This window comes from Aquila chrysaetos, chromosome 17 (assembly GCF_900496995.4).
Source record: "Aquila chrysaetos chrysaetos chromosome 17, bAquChr1.4, whole genome shotgun sequence".
Taxonomy (NCBI): Eukaryota; Metazoa; Chordata; class Aves; order Accipitriformes; family Accipitridae; genus Aquila; species Aquila chrysaetos.
This window is the reverse complement of record NC_044020.1, coordinates 18,337,827-18,360,793: the sequence shown is the minus strand read 5'-3', so window position 1 is coordinate 18,360,793 and position 22,967 is coordinate 18,337,827. Positions and strand designations below refer to the sequence as shown.

General features: G+C 41.4%; 1 protein-coding gene across 10 annotated transcripts in view; it reads right to left on the bottom strand.

Moving 5' to 3' along the window:
- The window catches only part of SOX5 (SRY-box transcription factor 5), a 648,107-nt gene that overhangs the window by 283,587 nt on the left and 341,553 nt on the right, over positions 1-22,967 (bottom strand). For 8 of the 10 annotated variants that reach the window (XM_030040640.2, XM_030040642.1, XM_030040641.2 and 5 more), the window contains exon 1: positions 12,298-12,426. The exons of the other annotated variants lie outside the window; for them this stretch is intronic. In XM_030040640.2, coding sequence (XP_029896500.1) covers positions 12,298-12,335 — 38 coding nt within the window. In that variant the 5' untranslated portion in view covers positions 12,336-12,426. Of the gene's footprint in view, positions 1-12,297; positions 12,427-22,967 lie in introns of those variants that run through there. 10 annotated transcript variants of the gene reach the window in all.

Genomic DNA, 22,967 nt, shown 5'->3' with positions numbered 1-22,967 from the left:
CAACGTATTCCTAAGCAAACAGTGCTTTGTGTCATAAACCATCTGGGGTGTCAGTTCTAAGGGCCACTCATCTAAACTCCTCTGATACACTTGGAAATGCTGAGGTGCAGAACAGAAACTTTTCTTCCCTACAAAATCCCTTTTGCAAGGGTAAGGAGATGCCACCGTTGGAGGAACGACAGAAGGCACAAAATTTTGGTTAAGGCAGTTGTTTTCATTATTCCACTGAAGAAACCATTGGATACACAAGCTTTCTAAAAACACTACAATTTTTCTAAGGTACCAATAAAAGTGATACCATTCATAACCTGGACAGTGCTCCCTTTCATATCAGAGCCTATAGTTGCAAAGCTAAGTGCCAAGCAGATGGTTGAAATCTGTTTTGTATAAAAAGTGTGTGCGCACACGCGGTTTTTTAGATGGAGTTCTTTGTATTCATATTCAGGCCTAGGTTCTAGCCATCAAAACACTGGCACTGAAGCAATCATTAGCAGCATTTTAGACAACTGGCAACTAAGGTATTCACAGTTCTCCACAAAATGTTCAGCTAATATCTCCCAGATGTATAATTAAGGCAAAAGATCATCTTCTTAAATTGGTATCAGTGCTTTGGATGGCCTTTCAATAGACTGCACATGTATGTAAAAAGCTATTTTATTTATCTTCTTTTGAAAATAATGTTCTAACTTCTATTACGCTCCAATTTTTTATAGCTGCTTTTAAAAATACAGGCTTTCACGTGAGACTCTATCCAACTATAACAGCAACAACTTCATTCATCTTACCGTCTTTCTAATAAACATTAAAAAGGAAATTCTATAAATCATTTTAACAATAAGGCTCTGTCTTTCTTATCTGATAACCATTTAGTTTATTTAATATGAAAATATAAGACAGGCTATGCTGCTCTGGAGGAACCAGCTCCAGACAAGGGCAGTGAGCCCTCCAAGAATCCACTGATGAATCTGCTGCTGTTACACCGGACAACCCATGGCAAGTCACCTCAGTGGCAGTCAACTCATTTGTAAGTAAGTTGTTTATTACCACAAACAGCAAAACCAGAAATGCTAACCAGCATGGGGCTCTGCTGTCTGCCTGGGGTTCTCATGGAACCTGGGAACTGGTGACAATAATTTGCCTGGTGACAAATTAACAGAGGTCACACTTTTGACAACTGAGGTTATCAAACAAATGTGTATTTGGAAGAATGCATTTTTGTGCAGCAGTCTTGCTTAAGACCTTGGTGGCCACAACTGGGAATTACTACCTTAGGAAACACACAGTTTCAAAACAAAGATTGATTTTGTGTACAGTGCCAAGTCCACTAAGGCCCAGATGTTAGCCCTGGCAGAATTCAGGTACATTTTCATCACCGCCGTTCTGATCATCCTAATCTGCCAGGGATACATGTTGTTTAGGAGGAACAGACAGTTAACGTGTCTTTAAAGCACACCGACACAGAACTTCTGAAATCTACAGATTTGCAGAAGCCTGCAGAAATCTCTCCCGATGCTTTAGAAATTCTGGCGGAATTGCAACTGATGGAAGTCTGCTGCAGATTAAGGAAAGTCAGGCTTTTGCTCAGTGATCTCGTGAGTCACCACTTCATGCCATCCTGGTTTACTGGGGTGAAAAACGTCAGCCTTTTCCATAGAGTTGAGCAGAACATTAATTAATTAGGCCTACATTTTTAGGACCTGACACTGAACTTCAGTCCCACCAAGTCCAAACACTCAGAATGAATGGCCACATTTTAAAGGATGCCTTGACTAGCCCTATCACAAAATAGGTCTTTGTGAACACTGCTGAATAACTACTACCGAAATACTATGGAACATGCCTGATTATAATCCATTATCTTGAAAGTAGTCTCCCTCTTAAAAAGCTTATCAAATAACTTAATAGCTCAGTCATAATATTCACAGGCTACAGAGATCAAATCCACGCAGGACTCCTTAGTTTATACCCATTTTCTCAACAGTGTGCAGTAAGAGATGCAACACAGAGACTAGATCTAAATCTACCTGCAGACCCCAGTGATTCAGCTCTACTCTTACTGAGCATACAGTTGGGAATGAGAAAAAAATACTAAAACAGATTAGAAGAACTTTTAACGTGAGTAAGAAAATAATTCCTCCCGGTTAATAAGCTTGTATAATTTCCTTCATTTTGGATCTCTGTCACACATTTAAAAGACGGGTAAGAATCACAATGCATTTTGTGTTCCGCAGCATCGTTTTTACTTTTAAGCTAGTTGGTTTGCTCACCGTGGCTGCCTACATTGCTGCTTTCAGGAGAGTCTGTTCCTCACATTAATACTCTCCATGTGAAGAATTTTTTCCTGGACTGCCCTAGCGCCTGGTCTTCAGTTTATAAAACATATGACAGCTCTTGTACATATGGCTGAAAATGTTAATTGTTCTCCAGGATGAAACCTTTACCTGACCGTTAGTAGCACACACTGTCTCTCAATTTACTGCTTCAACACTGCGGGTGCTGCTACCTAACTGCAGTTCTCCGAACTTGCCTCCAGGCAGGGAGTGAGTTTAGAAGCCTGCTCAGATAACTGGAGGGGCTACAGAAAGTATTCCCTCCCAGCCCTAACCGATGCGGCTGGGGCTGGAAATATTTCTTTACTTTATATTATTGATTATACTCCAAAGTCCCTATTGCACACATTTAAGTAATCTGAATATTATAATTCACCTTGCTAGAATGAGACCTTTGGAAATTATAATTGGACAGACACTAAGTCTGTGATTTGCAGTTCTTAGGATCTCAAGAAGGAAAAGGAGGGTCTTGAGGTTAAAAAAATAGGACTAGCAGCTGGTATCTCTACTTTTTATACCCACCCATGCAAATGATTTTGTGACACCATCCCTCAGTTTTCTCATCTATAGGTTGAGACTAATCTTGCTTCTCAATCTAAAGAGCACAGAAATCTTCATGATTTGTGTATTAATGTTTTCCAAATGCTCTGAATTCCTAATCAAAGGACTTTACAGGAAGTATGAATCTATTATTAATATTATCAGTACTTCTAAAGCAACTTCTACATACATATGTGTAGAAAATATGCAGAGGGAGAATACACATGCACATATATTGCTCAATTTATAAATTCTAAAGCATGGCTTCAGGACTGAAATCTCATTCATGAACCATGCTAGGGATCTCTTACCTACTCTCCATTTCTGAATTTTCCCCATACAAAGACACATTGATATTACTCTCAGCTCTAAGCACAAAGGCTGCTCTGTGGAATGGAAAGAAACCTTCTTTTTTGTGTTTGTACAGTGACGAGCATAATGGGGTCCTGATTCAGGATGCTTGCACTCTACAAAAACACACTAAATCAATGACAGCAATACACATGCAGATTATCTATAAAAGAGATGCACGGCATACTTGAGAGTGGCACAGTATTTTTCCCCTAGTTTGCATGGTATTGCATGCAAACTCTATAGCCTAACATGGTTTCCTGAGTCACACAATTAATTTCAGAGTTTAGGCAAGAACAGCAAAAGTGAGCAGAACTTAAAAAACATAAGCAAGGGATGAGAGCCTTCCACTGAGAAATTCTGCCAAATTCTAGTCTGTTGCAAAACCAGAATCAACTTGATGTTCACACGGTTTCAACAAAGATGAGAATCAATAGCCTTCTTTACAACACACTGACCATAAACATCTACTTAAATCTCCAAAACCCATGAGCAAAAGACAAACCAAAGGCTGAACCTGAAGATAAAGATGTATTTTCTATGCCTCTGGATTTTCAAACTCAAAAGCCTGGATATTTTTAACAGACATGGAAAAGAAACCTATTTGGCTTTACTCAGCAACTGCAGAAGGAAACTGTACCAAGAGAATAACGCTGCATGTTCTGTTTTCATTTGATTTCATTTAGCCTTTCAGTTCTATTTCAGTTTTGTTTCATTTAGCCTATTTTTTTTTTTTTTAAATAATCATCATGTTTTGGTGATTCACATTTCACACCAGCACAGGAACAAGTCATGTAAATACAACACAACAAAATGACCCAGTTTGTTAATAGACATGCCAAACGGGTAAGAACATCCTTCCCTTCGCCCTTACCAACCATCACCTTCCCACACATCTCATTTCTATCCAAAAAAGCCTCTGCCCCAGTGAGGCCACAGCATTGAAATTTAGGGAGAAAACCCTATGAATAGAAATTTGACTAAACCTTTGGAGAAAATGTTTTCAGTCTTGTTTTACAAAGTGAATGTAATGAGGCTGCTAAGGGAATTTCTGTGAAAACAGAAGACCTCTACAGTCGAATACAGCATGGGCAGAAGTACAGCAAGTCAATGCTCCCTCCCGGCACAAAGCTCTGCTGAAATGCCTTAACCCTAACTTGAGGCAGGCCACCCCAGAGGTGAGAGGACACCATACGCTTCACACCTTTTGTTAAACATTCTCTCTCTTGAAACAAGGAATACCTCAAAATTATAAAAATTGTATGCAGAGATGCACTTTGGTCTTTCAGACTGTGATGAATTTTAGCTGCATCACACTCTATTAAAGCACAGTCTTTTTTAGGATTCCCATCAAACTGAAGATAATGCAACTTAATGCAACCCTGTAAACGAACATACCAAACTACAGCGAGCAAACATGAATATGTTTGTATGTATGGGTACACACACTCTTGAGATTTTTTTAGGCTCACTGTTTTAATTGGCAAAAAAAACTTGGCGAAATCTTTTCACGTTAACTATGGTAAAAAAAGATCAACAAAATTAAAAAATGTTTGGAACCACTAACATTTTCCCTGCTCTTGGTCTTATGCTATCTATTGAGTTGGCAATGGCAAGTAGCTCCAGCTCACTGTCAGATACATTATCTTTGCCCATGCCCAACCTGCAAGAGGAATGAATGAAACATGGGGCATTTTTTCACTCCCACATTCTTAAAAAAATCAAGCTCAGCCACAAAGAAACCAAGAGGATGACAAACTGTATGGGTTTCTCTTTACACACATGACATTCTTAGGTCTTTTTTCGCTAGAGCTACAAAAGTTCATGAAGAACATTAGATGTAGACAATGGTCTTAACCATGCAAGAATAGTACACACCCCCCCACACGCAGAGTTCCTCACCACTAAAAAGAACTCTGATTATTCAGACAAGAAAATTAAATTTCTATTCACTCTGCTTTTATTTTTGCCCCCAAAAGTAACAGAATTATATTAAGATTAGTCAGACAAAAACAAATATGTAGTAATAAGACTATAATACAACCACACAGAAAAATTAGCACTAAGGTAACATTTTATGATATATTTAGATCAAATAGCACGCAGACACCCACATCCTAGGAAAAAAGCAAAACGCAATGAAGACAGTCTACATGAACTTAAGAAAACACAAAAGCAGAAGTACATAGTAAAACAAAATAAAATAAAATTATTATAGATCTCAAAGAGCAGTTGCTGATAGGATTTTCCATATTTGATCTTTCAAAAAAGAAGTGTAAAGAGGGAATCTGGAATACCAAACATAAATTTAAAAAATAGCAAATACAATTATGATTTGAGAATTGAGAAATGTTACCTGATTAATCCCACAATACTTTTAAGGGAAGCAAGGTCGAAGCCATTTCAAACTTTGAAAGCAAGCCCCAAGCTTTCCCTCATTTTCATTTCAACTCTCAGAGTTCTGAAAGTCAAAAATAGTATCATCATGTTGAATTATTTTTTTTCTTAAGCAAGGCGACAAAGGACAAGTTGAAGAGAAATGCCATTCCAGATCAAAAATAAGGGGTAGGAAAATATTTGCAAGTTTCTTTCAAAACAAACAAACACACCCCCCCCCCCCCAATACCACGGGCAGCACCTCTAACACTCCTAAACTTCATACTAACGTCTGATGATTCTAACAACCAGAATTCAACTCCTGTCTTTCTCTCCTCTTTCTTCTGTTTAAAAAATAAATACATTTTGCACCTATCCTAAAAAAAGACAGACAGCTTCTCTGAATTACCACTGCACATCTCACAATTTCCATTCACTCCTTACAGTCTTTTCAAGTACCATGGCCCCTGCAAGCAGCGCTCACCAAAATTCTTCCAAAATCTTGTCTAAATTTGCTCTCTCCCAACAACTACCGCGCGCAGAACTTCACACTGTCACAAGGACATGTGGGCTCAGGAACAACTTCTAGAGACTCCTGGCTTCTCAGGCTGGCAAAGGCTGGGCTCGGCGCGGAGGTGACAAGCAGCGTCTCTCGAGCGGAGGCTGCGGCGTGCGCGGGGCTCCCCGCTGCCCCCCTGGCGCAGGCAGAGCCCGGCCCCGGCCCCAGGCGAGGCGCAAGCCACTTGGACCAAGTCGGCCCCTCGGTAGGGTGTGGGAGAGGTGGGACGCGTGGCAGACCGCAGGCTAGCATCATAACCCTCAGCAAAGGCGCGGGTGAAAACTTTATGGCCGCTGACGGCGGCGGGGTTTCGCCAGGGGGTCTGCGGGAGGGGACGCACAAGGTACAAACGCCGTAAATCCCCGTCAGGTACAGCACGCGCGATTGCTTGCCCGCTGTCCAAAGCCGAAAGCCCAAGAGAAAAACTCAAAAGTTCGAGAAGTAAGTTCTGGTTTACGTAATACAGTAACGTGACAAGGATTTGCTTAATTTGCAACATAGTTTTTAACATACTCAAATACAACATAATTTTACCTTTCATAGGAAGCACAGGAGACGTCACACATTTTCCAAGTTAGATAAAAACCCACAGATACTTTAAAAGGGAAAAGCGCTTCGCTTCTAAGGATGCTACTTGTTAAACGAACTCCTTGCCATCAGCAGAGACGTACTACAGCTATTGATTAATTGCTGTGAGCGCTTCTTTTCTCTTGACTACAGTAGCAGAATTCACAGGCATTGAATGTTTCCAGTGTGTATAGGCACAACATGACTTACGACTTAGTTATGCTATAACCAGGCCTGAGCAAGAAATTAATAAAAAAAAAAAAAAAAAAAAAAAAAAAAAAGCGCCAAGAGGATGTCAGACTGACTTCTGCAAGAGTTGTGAAGGCAGAGGTATCTGACACACAAACATGCAGGTACCTTATTCAACATTAAGAGATTTTTTTTTTTTTAAGTATAGTATGAAAAGCATGAGAAGAAACTATAAATCTAACCTTGGGAGGAGATAGTCTTTTTCCTGTATAAATATGTAAAAGTGTATTTTATACAGCTACAGATATATCCCATTACACAGACACGTATCCCTATCTTATCAGGGAAGCTTCACATTTAAGTAACTAAACCAGATACTATATACCTCCTAAATGATAAAGCCATAAATGCTCATTAAAAGCTCCCTGAGAAGTAGTAAATATTTTGTAAACGAGTTATGTATTTAAGATCTCTGGACAGCAAGAGAAGGAAAAACAATTCCTCTCCTATCTAAAGGTACCAATCAAACACACTATGCACATAAACATCGCAAGATGCTTGGTGGGAGAGCGTGTGTATGTGTTTGTGTGTGTTTTAATTAACTCCTTGAATGCATATGATGAGCCAGCCACCCAGAATTAGTAATGCCAAAACTCCCGATTTGATTCAAATGCAACGAATACAACAGTCAAATTGTGCGGGCTGGTGTGTCACTCATCAGCTCTCTCATTTGGGCTTCCAAGTCTAGTTCACAATTTCAGCAACTGGTAAATTATTGAGATGTTCATTAAAATCCATAATCTGTAACAGTCAACTTCTTCCTCTCTAAGCATAAGCACAACAATGAAATCAGCGCACACAGGACATTAATGAGTAGTCTGCAAACGCATTAATTCCTTCAGCCTTCTCTCAGAGAAATAAAATCGTGTTAATTTTCGTCACTGCAAAAAAACAGTATCTGAAACTTTTAACTAGCACTGTATTTATTCTTCAGATCCCGGACCCCTAGACCCACAAACGTAAGCAATAAAGTCCTTTTCTCCAAACATCTCAGTGGAAGGTAAAAGCTATTCAGCCCGATATTAAAGAAATGTCATTGTTGGTTTTTTTTTAAATGAAGGAATAATCACTCTTACTTCTACAGGTAGATTTTAGGAGTGGGACGTCATTCTGAGCAAGCCGGTTAATAGAAAGGTATCATTCTTTCTCCAAAATTCTCAGCAAACACAGCAGCAGAAGAACGCTTTTAGGGTAACTTTAGCTAAGAAAAGCACTTAGGAATACGCAAAGTTTCCTTTTAGGAAAATGATTTCTCCATTTGACAGTGTTGGTACAACCCCAAAATAAATTCAGTGGGAGTCCGAAATGACTCGTGCAGTGCAGCAGTGCAGCAGCTAAGTATATTTTTTTCCTCCCAGCAGAGGCTTGCTTTACATCCTTGAGCCCTTCCTCTCTACAAGCTATCCACTAGCACAGAGAACGTTTCGAGTGCACAGAACTGGTGACTGTAAACGTTGACCTTGTTCTACCATCCCCATCCCCACTGCTCCCATCCACGCCTTTTGTCTTTTCTAGTTCTTCCTTTTTTCCCTGTGGAAGCACTAACCCATCCTTCTTTCTTCCACAAACACTGCATACCTCTTTACCTTGAACTGGCATGTTAAAAATTAAAAAAAAAAAAAAAAAATTTACAAAAAAAAAAAAAGAAAAAGAAAGAAGAAAAGAATGAAAAAGAGAAAGGATGTCACTCTCTCCGGATGCCTAGCATACCCTCTCTCTCAGTCTACAGAGAAATGTAAATATGCAGTAATTAATTTGGGTTTAAGAACATTCCATACACTAGGGACATTGTTAAGCAGTCACTTTATCTATTTTTCATTTATCAGATTTTATTAAGACATTAAAACTTTATGTTGGGCATTTCTGAGATTTTATCATTCTGTAAATTTCACAGCTGTCTACGATGGTTCTGGCCACACTGTCTCTACCTTTTCCTCAATGAAGTAAACTTTCTTTCTATTGTGGCCATACTTGTTATATTTAAGTATAATGACCCATCTTTTTAAAAAAAAAAAAAAAAAACACACACAAAAACAAAACACAAAAAGACAACAACAAAAGAGTTATTCTTTGTGAGACCTTTAAAGCCAATTCAGAGTGCCACAGGTACATCACAAAGTACAACTCAGAAGTCATCCTTTCCCTGTGTAACAAACAGAGCAGATTCCAGTTATAATTTCTTCCTACAACGTTTCTGCAAACATCATCCCCCTCAGCGTACGCATTCTGATGTTCCTCTCAATCAAGCAGCTGAACCGCCACAAACAGAAATAAAGACGTGCAAGTAACTTCTCAGGAAAGGACGAAAACCCTCACATTTTTGGTATGGTAATTAATTATACATGCTAATTCACAAAACCTACTGCAATTTACTAGTGATGCTGAATGAATTAATGAATGCTTATTCATCTGACACTGAGGATCATTTTCATTCCAAGTGTGTATCGTGAATGCCCCCTGATAATAGCCACAGACGCAGAAGAGACATCCCCTTGATTCAGATCCCTTCAGTTAGGGTGACTGAAAGTTTCTGAACTGTTTGCAGTTTACCGGGATACACTGAAACATCACGGGAAAGACGACAGGGAAAGAAGAATAACCTCCTGAGATATATACAGACGCTCTGAGATCTGAACTGCAAACAACTTCACCTGGTAAATCTTTACCTCCTTGTAATTTGCTATTCAAGTTTAAAAGGGAATAGTAGGAGATGTATAGTAATAACAAAACTGAAGTCGGTCATGCAGATACGACATGCTGGACCCCAGCGACTGCAGAAACATGCTCCAAGAACTGTGTTTACTGTGAAAATCTGAGCAAATAACCTGCCATAAATGTCTAAAAAACAATCACCTGTGCATCATGCATACATACACACACGTGAACTCTACGAGTGTGTGTGTGTCTGAGGATCTGTGCATCTCCATGTAAGAGGAAGTGTGTCCTCATGGCTGTTTTCTGATAAACACACATATATTACATGGACAGTATCTACTCTGCGTATGTGTGTGCAACTATAGTCAAACACACACAATGTAAACAAATGGTAATGATTAACAGAGGTATTGGTTTGTATTACCAATTTCAACTGCAGAGGGAAAATTGTTGAAAAAAAAATTATACGTCCTGAGGTTCATTTATTGCTTCCCATTTCTACTGCTTGCTATTATCTGCATAGCAAAAGGAGAGCAGCGTATTGATTATTTAACTAGAATGTTTACAAGAGGAAAGCTGGGATCTCTGAAAATGAAACGTATGCCTGGGGGGGGGCGGGGGAAAGAGAGTAGAGAAGGTCATTCTATTTCTAAGGAAGATGTTTTGTCCCAAATTATTTGTTTATATATAAAATTTATACAAATATATATTGACAATGCAGAGAGACTTCAGATTAAAAAAAAAAAAAGTCCCCCAACAGGAAAATGAAAGGACTTCATTCTGCTTCACAGTTTACAAGTAATCTGTTCATCACAAAGTTCAAAGAATAACAGAAATCGCTTGCTTATAAATGTATATATATAATCTTAGTGAAGCATATGAAATACTTAATTTATTAATTGTATGAACAAGACAAATGATCATGATGCTAGATCAGATTCAACACCAGAAACAGTAACAGTTTCCTCAGGTAGTTGAACTAAGTTAATACAATGCACGTGAACAAAACTAATTTTGTTCTATTATTGTAATGATAACAAACCAAAGAAAAACGCCAAGTATTCCAAGCAAGTCTGGAAAATTGTATTAAAGACGACCTTGGAGCACTGCAACCATGCCAATTCCACTTTCTAATAAGGAAGTGTTCTAGTCGCAGAATGAGGATTGAAAGCGTTAAAATAGTTCTTTTCTGCGTTTCCCAATTTTATTTTTCTCCTATCTTTTAATTCAAGCGTTCTTTCCTGTCCTTTCTCTGCATGTGTGTTCCTCAGCCCACTTAAAATGTTTTTATCTTGCCTTCTTTTCTATGCCTTTACTATCAAATTCAGTAGGTTTGAACGATGAACAGCTTGACTTAGCATATTTTTAACCAGCTGGTCTAGCACCTAGCTTGTATTGCATAGTCAGATACAACCAAATGTTTATACAGGAGGTAGCTTTCACGAAGACGAGAAAAACCTAAGTAATGCGCGTCCTGGCGTTCTTTTATTTACCGCTTAGAGATGAAAGTTTGGATTGTTTACTGCAGCCACACAAGGGACTATTAATAACCTTTAAAAATGAAGCCAGAGGGAAGGGATGCCGGATCATCGATGGATGTGCGTACGAGCGCCTGAGAAAACGCTTCAAAACCTCTCAGGAGCGCCAGATCATATGAAATAAGGACTAAACTCTTGGAGGTCACAAGCTGTCGCCAGTGACAGCAAAAACTTAATTCCAGGCAGGGAAGGCTCCCGCTCCGGGCAGGGGGAGACGGGTGCGTCTACGTCATACCCAAACCCCACTCGTCATACCCAAACCCGGCTCCTGACACTCCGCGAGAGAGGCGACAGGCCAAAACTTGGAGGCGAGAGTTTCACTTTTTTTTCTTTCCTTCTCTTTTTTTTTTTTTTCCTTCCCCCCTCCTCAGGCTGAAGGATGTTCTCCTGACGGAGGGCCGGGATGTTAACTCGCCTAAAAATAATCGCTGCCGCTAGATCAACAAAAGGTCATGTGCTCGGCGAGCGGAGCGCCGTCCCAAGTTTGACGGGAGGGCGAGGCTGGAAGTCGAACCCCCCGCCTCGCCCGCCACCGGGCATCCTCCGTCGCCCGGGGAGTCCCCGGGCAGGGGCGGGGACGTGCTGCCCGGGGAGGCTCCTCGCTCCCTGCGCCTCGGCCGGCCGGTCCGGCCAGGGGAGATGGGCTGGCGGAGGGCACGGCGGCCGCCGAGCCGGCGGAACAAAGCGGCGCGCCGCGGGCGCACCGCCGGGCCGGCCGGGGGGGGGGGGGGGGGGGGCTCGGGGGCGGCCGGCCGGGGGGCTCGGCGGCGCCCGCCGCGGGCGCGGGGCTCCCCCGCCCCGCCCCCACCGCCGCCCGGCTAACTGACACGCCGTTTGAATAGCCAAGGTAACGCTCGGGGCGGGGGGGGGGGACCGGGGGGGAGCATCTCCCCGGCCTGCCGCCAAGCGCCGGAGTTGCGCGCCCGTCCCCGTGTGTCTGTGCGAGCTGCACGGCGGGCAGCCCATCCGCGCACACGCGCGCAAACACGCGTGGTCATATAAATTAAAAAAAGAACGATACGACAACAAACAAACCACAAAACAGAACAAAAAAAAAGGGAGGGGGGAAGACACCCCCCCCCCCCCCCCCAAGCAAAAGGCAGCGGCCCCCCGCCCCAAAAACTCGACTCACCTTTCAAACTCCTGAGGTAAATCAGGGTCAGTTAGCATGCTGGAAAAGCACAATTTCCCTTTGTCACAGCAGCCACCTATGGTCGCCTCCAACTGAACCTGTCAAGTGAGTCCAAACCTTCTAAACCGATTGATTTTCTCTCTCTCTCCCTCCCTCCCTCCCTCCCTCTCCCTCCCTCCCGGCTCGCTCGCTCGCTCTGAGCTAGGACTCCTTGACCAGTCTCTTAAAGGGGCAGCGCGCCTCGCAGCAGGCTGCTCGCACAGCTCCCCCCACAGCGGCGCGGCGCGCCGCGGCTGCGAGGCGCTGGGCAACCTCAGGGTGCCTGTCCTTTCCTTTTAATTCTGCTCGCCCGCCGCCGCGAAACGGGAAAAGGCAACTCGTTCGATGTCCTAAAAACCGGGGGGGGGGGGGGGGGGGGGGGGAGAGCGCCCGACAATCCACCTAAACCGGCAAACCAGGAGCAAATCCCCTGCGCTGAGGAAGATCAGTGGAGAAAGAAGATAAAACAAGAGCAGACTGATTAAATTGAAACAGTTATCAACTCTCTCGGAGTTGAAATAGGGGAGAAAAGATTAGACACATAAAAATGTTACCAAAGGCATTTGTGCTCCGAAGAATTTTCATTCCTTTTTCTCCCCCCCCCTCCCTCTCCGCTCTCTCGCTTTCTCTCTCCCTTTCTCTCTCTTTGGGGAGGGGAAGAAGGAAAAAAAAAAAAAAAAAAAAACCACCCCGCACAACAATCAGGCATTGTTCTGCGGGAAGAAAAGCAACTTTGACAGATTGAAATATAGCAGAGGCCCCTTCAAGGAAACCTGTAAACAACTTGTCACTCACTCTGTCGGTCTCACTGTTAGCTCTTGCTTTCCACAAAGTGCTGCGAACCGTCCTGGCAACAAACCCAAAGTTTCCTCAGCTCCAAACTCCATCAAACAGCCCTGTTGTGTGCAAGGGAAAAGGTAGCCACATGCCAAAACAGCGGGCGCGCACACACACGCACGCACGCACACACACACGCGCAAACAACCACCAAAATAAACTTTCCGTTCGTCTGCTAGGGCTTTTCTTGTTTTCTTTTTAAAACACACCCCCCTCCCCCGGGCGAGCAAGAGGAGTCCCTCCGCTGTGGATCGCTCTCATCCCCCCCGCCCAGACAGCCCCTGGTAAGAAGGTGGACGAAGCGCGGCCGCAGAGCCCCCCGGCTGGCCGGCGGAGCGCAGCCTCCGCGGCACTTCCAATTATCTAGATAAAAATCTGGCAGGCAGGCGAGGAAGGCAATCAGGTAATGGACCTTTGACACGCGGGGACGGAGGCGCGGGCAGCACCCGCGCGGGCCGGGCAGCCGCCGCGGGCCAGCCCCGCCGCCCGCGGACACCCGCCGCCCGCTCCGCTCCGCTCCGGCGGGGAGGGCTGCACCGCCCGGCAGAACGCCGCGGGGAAATTCCCGTCCAAGCCCCGGGGATTAGCCGGGGGCTACTCTGGAAGCGGAGCGCACAATGCCTCGATAGTCTGCACGGCCCGTGTCCAGCCTGGCACTGGGCTCGCGGGGGGGGGGGGGGGGGGGGCGAGAAAAAAAAAAAAAGAGAAAAAACCCCGGTCTCCCCGTTCTTTAGCACACACATGCACACCCACCCACCCACCACCACGTATCTATACTCCATTCTTTCCAGCTCCCCAGCCCTAATTCCTTTCTCTCTTCTTTTTTTTTTTTCTCCTTTAATTTGCAGCTGGACAACATTAAGGGCCTTTAAAAACCACGAGGTTTTGACCCCACAACAGTTTGATTAGGTCCACTGCCCCCTCTCTTCCCCTCTTATCCCTACCTCCCAGTGACACGGGGAAAGCAAGTTTACTTTTTGAAATATATACACATATTCGCACAGAGCGGCCATAAAATGTTCAACATTTTCATGCCCACTGGCTTAAAAAAATTCCAAATAGAAAAGCTTATTATTTTTATTAATATCCAACAGCTACACTGTTTAATTCGCTCCTTTTCCCTCTCAATGCCTATGTTATAAAGCAGCAGGCTCACACACAGGGGCCAGTCAGTCCCGTGTTGGCATAAAGGCATCACCAGCTAGAAGCCTGGGATGATCATTTTAACCACGAGTAGCAAACCCACTTGCAACTTAGGCACATCATCCCCAAAGTCCATCAGACCATTCGCGAAACAAAACGCCGAAGCCAAGTTTGCAAAAGCGCCTGCACCGCAGTTCATAAAAGAGGATCTGCGAAGGCTGCCTCCAGTCTGCCTTACACCACCACAGCGCTCGGAGCGGAGTCGCATACAATCTGTCAACTTCTGGCATGAGGTAGATCTAATGGCTCCTCACTGTGGGGCAGGGTAAACTGACTTCCTTCAGTAGCCCCTAGCAAATAATATTTTCCACAGAGGTCCATTCATAGGAGTCTGACAAACCTAGTTAATATGTACAAGGATTTTTCATTTGTTATTTAGTAGCTAGCCCTTTTAGGACAGCTATGAAGTAGACATTGAAAAGGCAGCAGATGATTAAAAAGAACAATTCCAAATACTTTCTCTTTCATCTGAGGGTCTCAAACCATGTTAAGTCTCACATTACTCCTCTGCAGGTAATAAATATAATTAGGGCCGATTCCAAAACTTTATTTGTATTGAAAAGTATCTCACTCCACAGGGGCTCCATTCAAATCAGCAAATCTCTGTGTGGAGTAGGAGGCTACTTAGTAGGAGAATTTGGCCTCAAATAAGGAAACTGAGATGCAGGCAGGCTTAGTAGCTTGCCCAAGTTGACACAGTTAGCCAACTCCAGCAAAAGGATGAGAAACAAAGATGCCACGTGCCTCACAGTCGACAACAGTCCTTATGCTGCTGAAACATGTATACTTTAGCTGTTTCTCCCAAAAGTATGATTTTTACATCTACTATTTGGTTAAAACACATTTCATTGCTGTATTCACATTTGTAGGGCCCTTTTTCTTGGTCTTTCATATCCCCCTTGATGCACCATTGCCCATCCATAACTGCTGTTCCTTCTCTGTCACTTCTTGCTTTGCTTCCCCTATTTCCTCACACTTGGCCTCAGGAGAAGTTTGCAGAGAGAAGCCACTCAGAAGCCCCAGCTGGAGGAAAATTAAGACCACCTTTTATTCAAAAAAAAATTTCAACAGTTTTGGCAGAACAGGACTACTGTATTTTGACTGCATGTTAGCTCCACTCAGCTCTCTAACCACACATTTCAACTCAGCTCCACTCCACCAACTGCCCTTCTTCTTCCATGTCCTTCCCTCATCTGTTCACATACATCTACCCCTTCCTATATCATTTCCTGTTTGAGCTTTTTCAGGGCAATGATCACATACCCCTCCAAGCTGGTAATATGCCTGGCACAATGGGACTCCTTGGTTGCTGCCTCTCAGCTAATATGATTATAAACCAGAGCAATCACCATCAACATCAGGAATTATGGAAGAGGACATTGGCTAGACTAGGAAGAAGTACAAAGAACCATAACAAAAGGGGGGGGGGGGGAAGGCAAAAAAATGTTCAGGGGAGAAAACAAAGATAACTGAGCAAGAGCAAGAGCTGAGAAGGGGAGAGGAAATGGAAGGAAGGAAGTAAGTAGAAATCATTCCCCTGCATGCTTCTGACATGAACCCTTCTTTTCCCTTACCCGAGTTTACATTTACTCTTACCTCAAGACATTTTGCGCTTAGGTGCCTACCCCTTCTTCCTGGTTTCCTTCATTTTATGTTTTCTGCAACTACTGAGCTCCCTCTCCCCGCTTGGGGGGCGGGGGGGGCAGCAAGGAACAGAGTTGGGTCCAAAAAGGAGAAAAAAGTTACTGTTACTATTGTATTAATATTGTTTTGTACTACTGTATTATTGTATTGTTGTTACTAGATTATTAACAGTCCATTGTATAGACTTATCAATAAAATTATGTTCTTATAGTAAGTTCAACTGCAATCGCAAGAGGGAGAAAAAGCAAGTTACACAAATGGTTTGAGGGAATCTCTGAAACCTTTCTACAAATCATTTCATATTAAAGGCTTGCTTTTTAGAAATTGCCAGGTCATATCACAAAGGCTGCTATCATATCAGAAAGTGGTAAAACTGAGGAATTGGGATAAATAACCACTGACCAAGAAAGAAGAAAATGTACGTAATATGCAACTGTCCAGTTTTTAAGGTACAAAGTTTTATCTTGTCCTGAAACTTTTGACTTTTGACTCCCCCAGCAGTTCAGTGAATCTGCATTTCTCTTGCTTTGCTCCCTTTAAGGGGTGCCCAAAACAAACCAGTCCAGGTAAAAGAGGACAATTTGGGTTGAACTAAACAAAAAAGCTCTGGTTTTCATTTGGGTGAGGAGAAACAACTCAAATCACAAACTCCTATCTGAATTTTTGTGCTTAACTGAATTTTTTGTCGCTATTGTGGTTCTCCAGTTCAAGAGGTGAACCAAAAAATCAATTATCCACCCAGCTCAAGTTAGAGATACCATAACTCTGGAACATTGCATACACAGAAATCCACAGGTCTTTATACAAGCATATTGGCAGAAGGAAAACCTTAAACGAAACATTAATTTATTTTTTTTTAAATCATCAAATGATAGCACGTCAGCCCAGTGCCTTTGGCAGATACTGCAATACAGTAAGTAAAGGAAGTGCTGGAAAAAAAAAAGAGCTTTTTGGGTTTTGTTGTTTCCACTGTAGGTTTTAATAATAGAGACCTACAAAGTCCAAGGAAATGTAAGATGTTCCACAGAATGATTTACTGGAAAATTCTCACAGAAAATATGCAAAACTCTGAAGATCCTAAATGGATTTTCTTTCTTAGGCACACATCCAAAACAACTGCAGCATTAAGAATGGATCTGTAAGATTTCTAAGAAAGGGTGTTTTGGAACAGGTTACAAGAGAGCGGAGGGAGAATAGAGTGGGGTTGATGCATTTACTATGAAGAGTATCTTGCAAATAATGAGTGCTTACTTCAGAGTATGGAAATGTTTAGCTACAATGCAGTTTGGATCATATGCTTAGGAACAGATTTTTCCTTTCAGTGTGCATGCCTAGCTGCCATTTCCATTAATGGGAATTAAGTACATGTGTCAAGAGAAGTTAACTCTTAGAAATATAACTAATCTATGCTTTTTTTAAAGCATGTAAATGCCACATCAGGCATGTTCGGTGTTGGCAAAACTGAGTGCTGAATATAGTATAGCAAAATCTGAGAAGGAGAAGGCGGTCTGGAGGACTGAAATTTCTGTGCTATTTAGAGTTTTTCAATTTACTGTATTTCTTCAAGGAAAAAGTAAAACCATCTCATTTGCAAGTGGGAAGCCCTCATTTATCAGCTATTTACTTGCAATTTCAGCAGGGGCCTACCATCTGCAACCCTCCCTGTAAAAGAGAACTGACACTACCCTTAAGAAGAAACCTGAACCTTCATCTAAAATTTGAATTCAAACTTCCCTCAGGGTCACTAAATATTACAATAAAGTTCCTAATCATTTTTAAAAGGAGGTCGGTCGGCAGTCTTTGATCCTATCCATTCCACATCAGCCACAGTAAAGGAACCTCAACATTAATACAGATGTAAACTATAATATAAATGGGGTTTTTAGAAATAAAAATAGTATATGTAAATACAATTAAAATTAAATTACATATATATATTGGTTAAAAGTAACTTTTAATTGTGAAAACAGGAAAAATTAGAGAGGACACATTCCTGATTTTGTGTCCTGTTGTCCTGTTGTCGTGTGTCCCCACCCCCCCATTCCTTTATTTTGGGTACAACTTTTTTTATTATATCTCTATGCTGTCAGTTAGCTACAGGGTCTCTTTACTGTTTGTCTTAGTAGCCTTGGTCTGCACAGAAGCAGCTTGAAATAAAATTAAATAAAAACAGCACAGTTTAAAAAATAATTCACAAAAACAGAGAGCATATCCATGGGTAGGAACTGTGCTTGAAATGATTTAAGAAGCTAACTGGATTTCAAATTTACAGTTTCTCATTACTAAAACAGGAACCTGTTGCTCTAAGCCTTTTTTTCCTACGTTCTTTTTTCAGTGCAGTTATTTTGCACGGAACCTACTGTCCCAGCCAAAGCCCACAGCCTCACCTGATGCACAGTCTCCCTACTCTGCCTCCATCCTGACTGGGATGATTACTTTCTGAGTGACAGGCCTGTTTACTGTCAGTGCCCATCTGATCTTCAGCCTCTTGGATGACAATGCCAGCAGGAACATTCCTCCTCGGTGTCATTTGCAATGACTGTTACAAACATGTAAATGACTGCCACAATATACCCAACAATGAACCTAACTCATTTCATACAGATAACCAACTCCCATCAAAAGGAAATGACTCCCTTTTCCCCCTGTCCATGTGCGGAGGAGCGGTTGGTAGAAATCGAGTCTCTTCTGAACAGGCAAGTTTTATAGCCAAACATAAGCTTCTGAACCTAAGTATCCTAAAACCACAACTTTGATCTACTTGTAAAAGTAGATAATAATTGTTCAGCGTGATTCCAAGTGCACTGAAATTGAGATCTTTCTGCTTAACCCAGTGAGCCTTTCTGCGTGGCTCTCTATATAGTTCTTGCAGGTTTTATCACCACATTCTCCTCACTTTCCCAATAACAATTCTGTCTCTTTTTTTAACACATCCACTGAACAGGGTTAGAGTCATCCCATTTTGTCTCTGTATTTCTAATCTGACTGTTTTTTCCACTATAGTCTGCTCTTACTAACCTGTGTGTCAAGGACGCTGGGTTTAAAACAAACAGATTTGCTTCCATTGATTGTCCGATGTAAAACAAGCATCATGCAATTAAAAGTGCAAGGGTATTTTGGAGTAATCCACAGCACCTAGTCCTATGTGTTTTGTGAAGGCATCCCAGCCTTCCTCTTGTGGTCATGAGGTTTGCTCTGGTGTCTGCAATCAAAATTCTCCATGCCCACAGGTACATCTGTCTGCTTCTCTTCACTAGAAGCGGTTGTCTTTCAGTGCCATTACGATCGTTTATTATACTTTTAGCATAGGACTACAGCCACCCTCAGATAACCAGACTGAGCTCTTTGGCAGTGGGCAGGATACAAACACATATAGCTCAATTCATGGTTGCCCTCCATTTTATATACTCTGTTGGATTAGAGAAAAATTGGGAATATAAAATACTTCCAAATAATATGACCATTTTCTATTCACTTTGTACTGGAAAAGCAGTGAAGAATTAGGTCTTTTGTAAGAAATAGCCTCTATCTGAACCAGTTTACAGTTTAGATTGTAATTGTAATTAGACAAAGAACACAAAAAAGGTAACATTCTTACATTCTGTAAATTGCTTATCTATTTTTTTCCTTTTTAGTCTGTATAATCATAAGAATTCATGTAACTGCTATCTAGTAAATGTTTCAAAAATATAGATGCTGAAATGTAAGGGTTTTAAATTCAGAACAAATTTGTAAATATATTCCCTTTCTACTGTACCATACACAAGGTCCCTACATTACATATACAGTCTATGGTAAGATTATTACAAATTAGTGTTTATTAAATGCACTCTACTGATATTTAACTTGTTATACATGTCACTGGGAAGATCTAACTGTAAATTAAGCAATGGTTCTAATGATGTTAAATACATCTCTGTAAGGGAAGGAGTTCTAAAACACTATCTTACACCTTGCACACTGAAACAGCAATCAATGAGGATGTAGTTATGTTTCATTTATAAAGTTACAAAAGCATACCTTACCCATTCATTTATTTTAACGGTGCTCTGATGCAGTTTTATGAGTGATTTTCCACTTTTGAGTAAAAGCAAAACTAATGCCATTTGGTTCTGCCGAAGCAAAAAGCTGAACTCCTACTTCCATCGCACAGACTCCAATTCAGCCACTATTATAGAGAAATAAATACGTAAGTACGGTATAAAACAGACCAATGGCTTGTTGTTATTGCTATTTCTATGGAGGCTTAACTCTTGCTTCTCATCCCTCATTACATGGGACAGCTAGAGGCTAGAAACATTGCTGGGGTAGCATGCTGAAGGCCCCTGGGAATGCTTCTGCACCTTGTATGGGGAAAACCAGAAAATACCGCTACAGTATTCTGAAGCATATGTATGGGAAAATCAGAGTATCGGGGGACATTCTTCAAAATCCCTAATGCAATCCAGGTACAGGGTTGACTACCTTCTATTACCAATTAGCTTGCAAGCAAGACAGATCTTCAACGGTTGCCATTGAGGTATATTCACAATATAAAAGAATCAGAAAGGAGATATAAAAAACCACAGCCAACAAAAAAAAAAAAAAAAAAAAAAAAAAAGACACCCTACTGGATTGAGACAAACATTCATTAAGATTAAAATACAAAGAAGATTCTCAGGAATGTTTATCAAAGAAAATTTATGTCATAAATTTTCTTCTGCCTGGAGAAGATCCAAAGCTGAGTGTCTCTTCTCTTGCCATGTAACATTGTACTGAATCCAGACTGCACATTTGGTCACCCACTTTTCCCCTTAAATAACACTTTCTATTTCTGATGTGGCTTTTGTTTTGTTTTACAAAGTTTAATTTCTCTTTCTTTGTTGATGCATTTTCCTTTTGTCATTATTTCAGAGTTATGTAAAAGTAATTAGTGACACGATGCCAAGGACTGAACCTCACAAGCAACCTAAATATTTTGATTCACTGAGAATGCAGTCCATAATTTACAAAGTGCCTGACCCCTGTCCAATAAATAAAATAAAATAAATTAGATAACTTCTGCTTGTTAACAGCCTCAGGCATACAGACAAAAATGTCAAAATGCGGAAACAGTGAATGTCACCACATCAGATATCAGAGATAGTCTTTTGACACTTTTTCAAGAAACAAAATCACATTCGTACATACCTTTTTAGCATTTGACCCCACATGATCAATCCTGTCAACCATCTCTCCTGGTATTTGCATGTAGCCACTGCCCTTTCTTGAGAGCAATGTGGTTCAAAATCTGGGCAAAGATATCACATGTGAGAATGTCACAGGTGAAACTTGTTTTCTAATGAATTCTGAGCTAGCAATAGAATGGCAGCAGGTGTCTCCAGAAGTGCAAATTGAATGGAAAACAAAAGGAGACAGAGACACCTACTTTTTTTTTTTTTTAACTGGCCTTGCTTGTTTGGTTTTTTTTTTTTTTTTTTTTTTTTTTTTGCAACTTGCCATGAATTTCTCAGAGGGGTCTCAATACTGTAGTCAAAGTTAAAACCTGCTGTATGCAGTCAGGACAGGCCTTTGGCACAAAAGCAACCATAGAGCTTTGTGACGACAATCTCTAAAAATATCACAGTTTTTAGAGTGATTTGTGGGCCATGCGATAGGGCCACTAAAAAAATGCCCATGACATTACCTGGGATTTGTGTTTAATTGCATAAAAAAGATGTACAACATCTATTAAAAGCAAATTTTCTTACAATAGTTTGAAAAATCACCACAGAATTTAAGTGAGAACTCTGCCTCAAACACAGAAACTACAGCCTTCGTGAAAACAAGAGACAATTCTCCACTATGTTATGTCCTAGATGTTTCAAAGCAAGGTGTGCTCAGACCAGACAAGCATTCTATAATGACAGAGGAAAGTTTATTCCTGACCCTCATCTCCTGCCGGCTCCTTTAACTCTGGCATATACATTACTTCATAAAAGGTTAGCCTAAGTATAAAGTGGCTTAAGATACAAAATAAAACAATTTTTATAAGACAGAAAAAACAGGCAAGTGCACTACCGAGTTTGATACCATGAAGTACCAACCAAGGTGCACCATGACCCCACAGCATCCCTCTGAAGACCACAGCTGCCTGGTGCAGGTCCAGGAGCTCATGGCTACACAGGCCAAGTTGGATAGACAGAGCCTGACGTGTTACAGAACCTCACCTGTTAGAGGTGTGGTTCTGCAAAGACAGGGTGAGAGCAACTTTTTTCATGGCTAACTCCAAAATCTTGTATTTGGACACATAATGCAGAGATAAACATGTGAGTCTTATTTTATTTCTCCGATACGGAAATACTCAGGGAATCTGGACCAAAAGTGAATGACAAGTTGCATAAAAACCTGTTTCCTATTTTGTATTTGTATGTTTGCATTTGACTGAATAACTTGTTCTTGTAATTACTGAAAGAGTAAAAATGACTAACTGATCTTCCTTTCTTTTATTTCATAAACTTCTGGTTTCATTATTTATCTTTTCTTAAAGCAGTCTCTTAGCTTTTTTCTCATATAGAAGTCAGTCTATTCAAGATTAAAATTTGCACTGCTTCTCTTTGAATTTCTTCTGTTTCTGCTATATACATTCTTCAGGTAGCCTAAGCCATAAAGAACTCGGTATTACAGGAAAGGGCTTGCTACTGACATATGCCACTCTAGTATTTTCAGCATTATTTCTTATTCCATTTTCAACAACTGGATCTTGTCTTTGGATGATTCCACCTACTTTGATTAAGTGTTCCATAAGGAAACATAGGTCGTCTTCCCTTCCACTCCCAAGTGGTTAGAGTTACGCTAGAACAGAGCAGTGAACATCATCACATCCATTTTTCTTCCTGACGTGCGATACTCTGCATTTGTCAACACCACACTTGTGTAGCCAACCTCCCCGTCTTCCTGCATGGAGTCCTCTACTATCTTCTCCATCC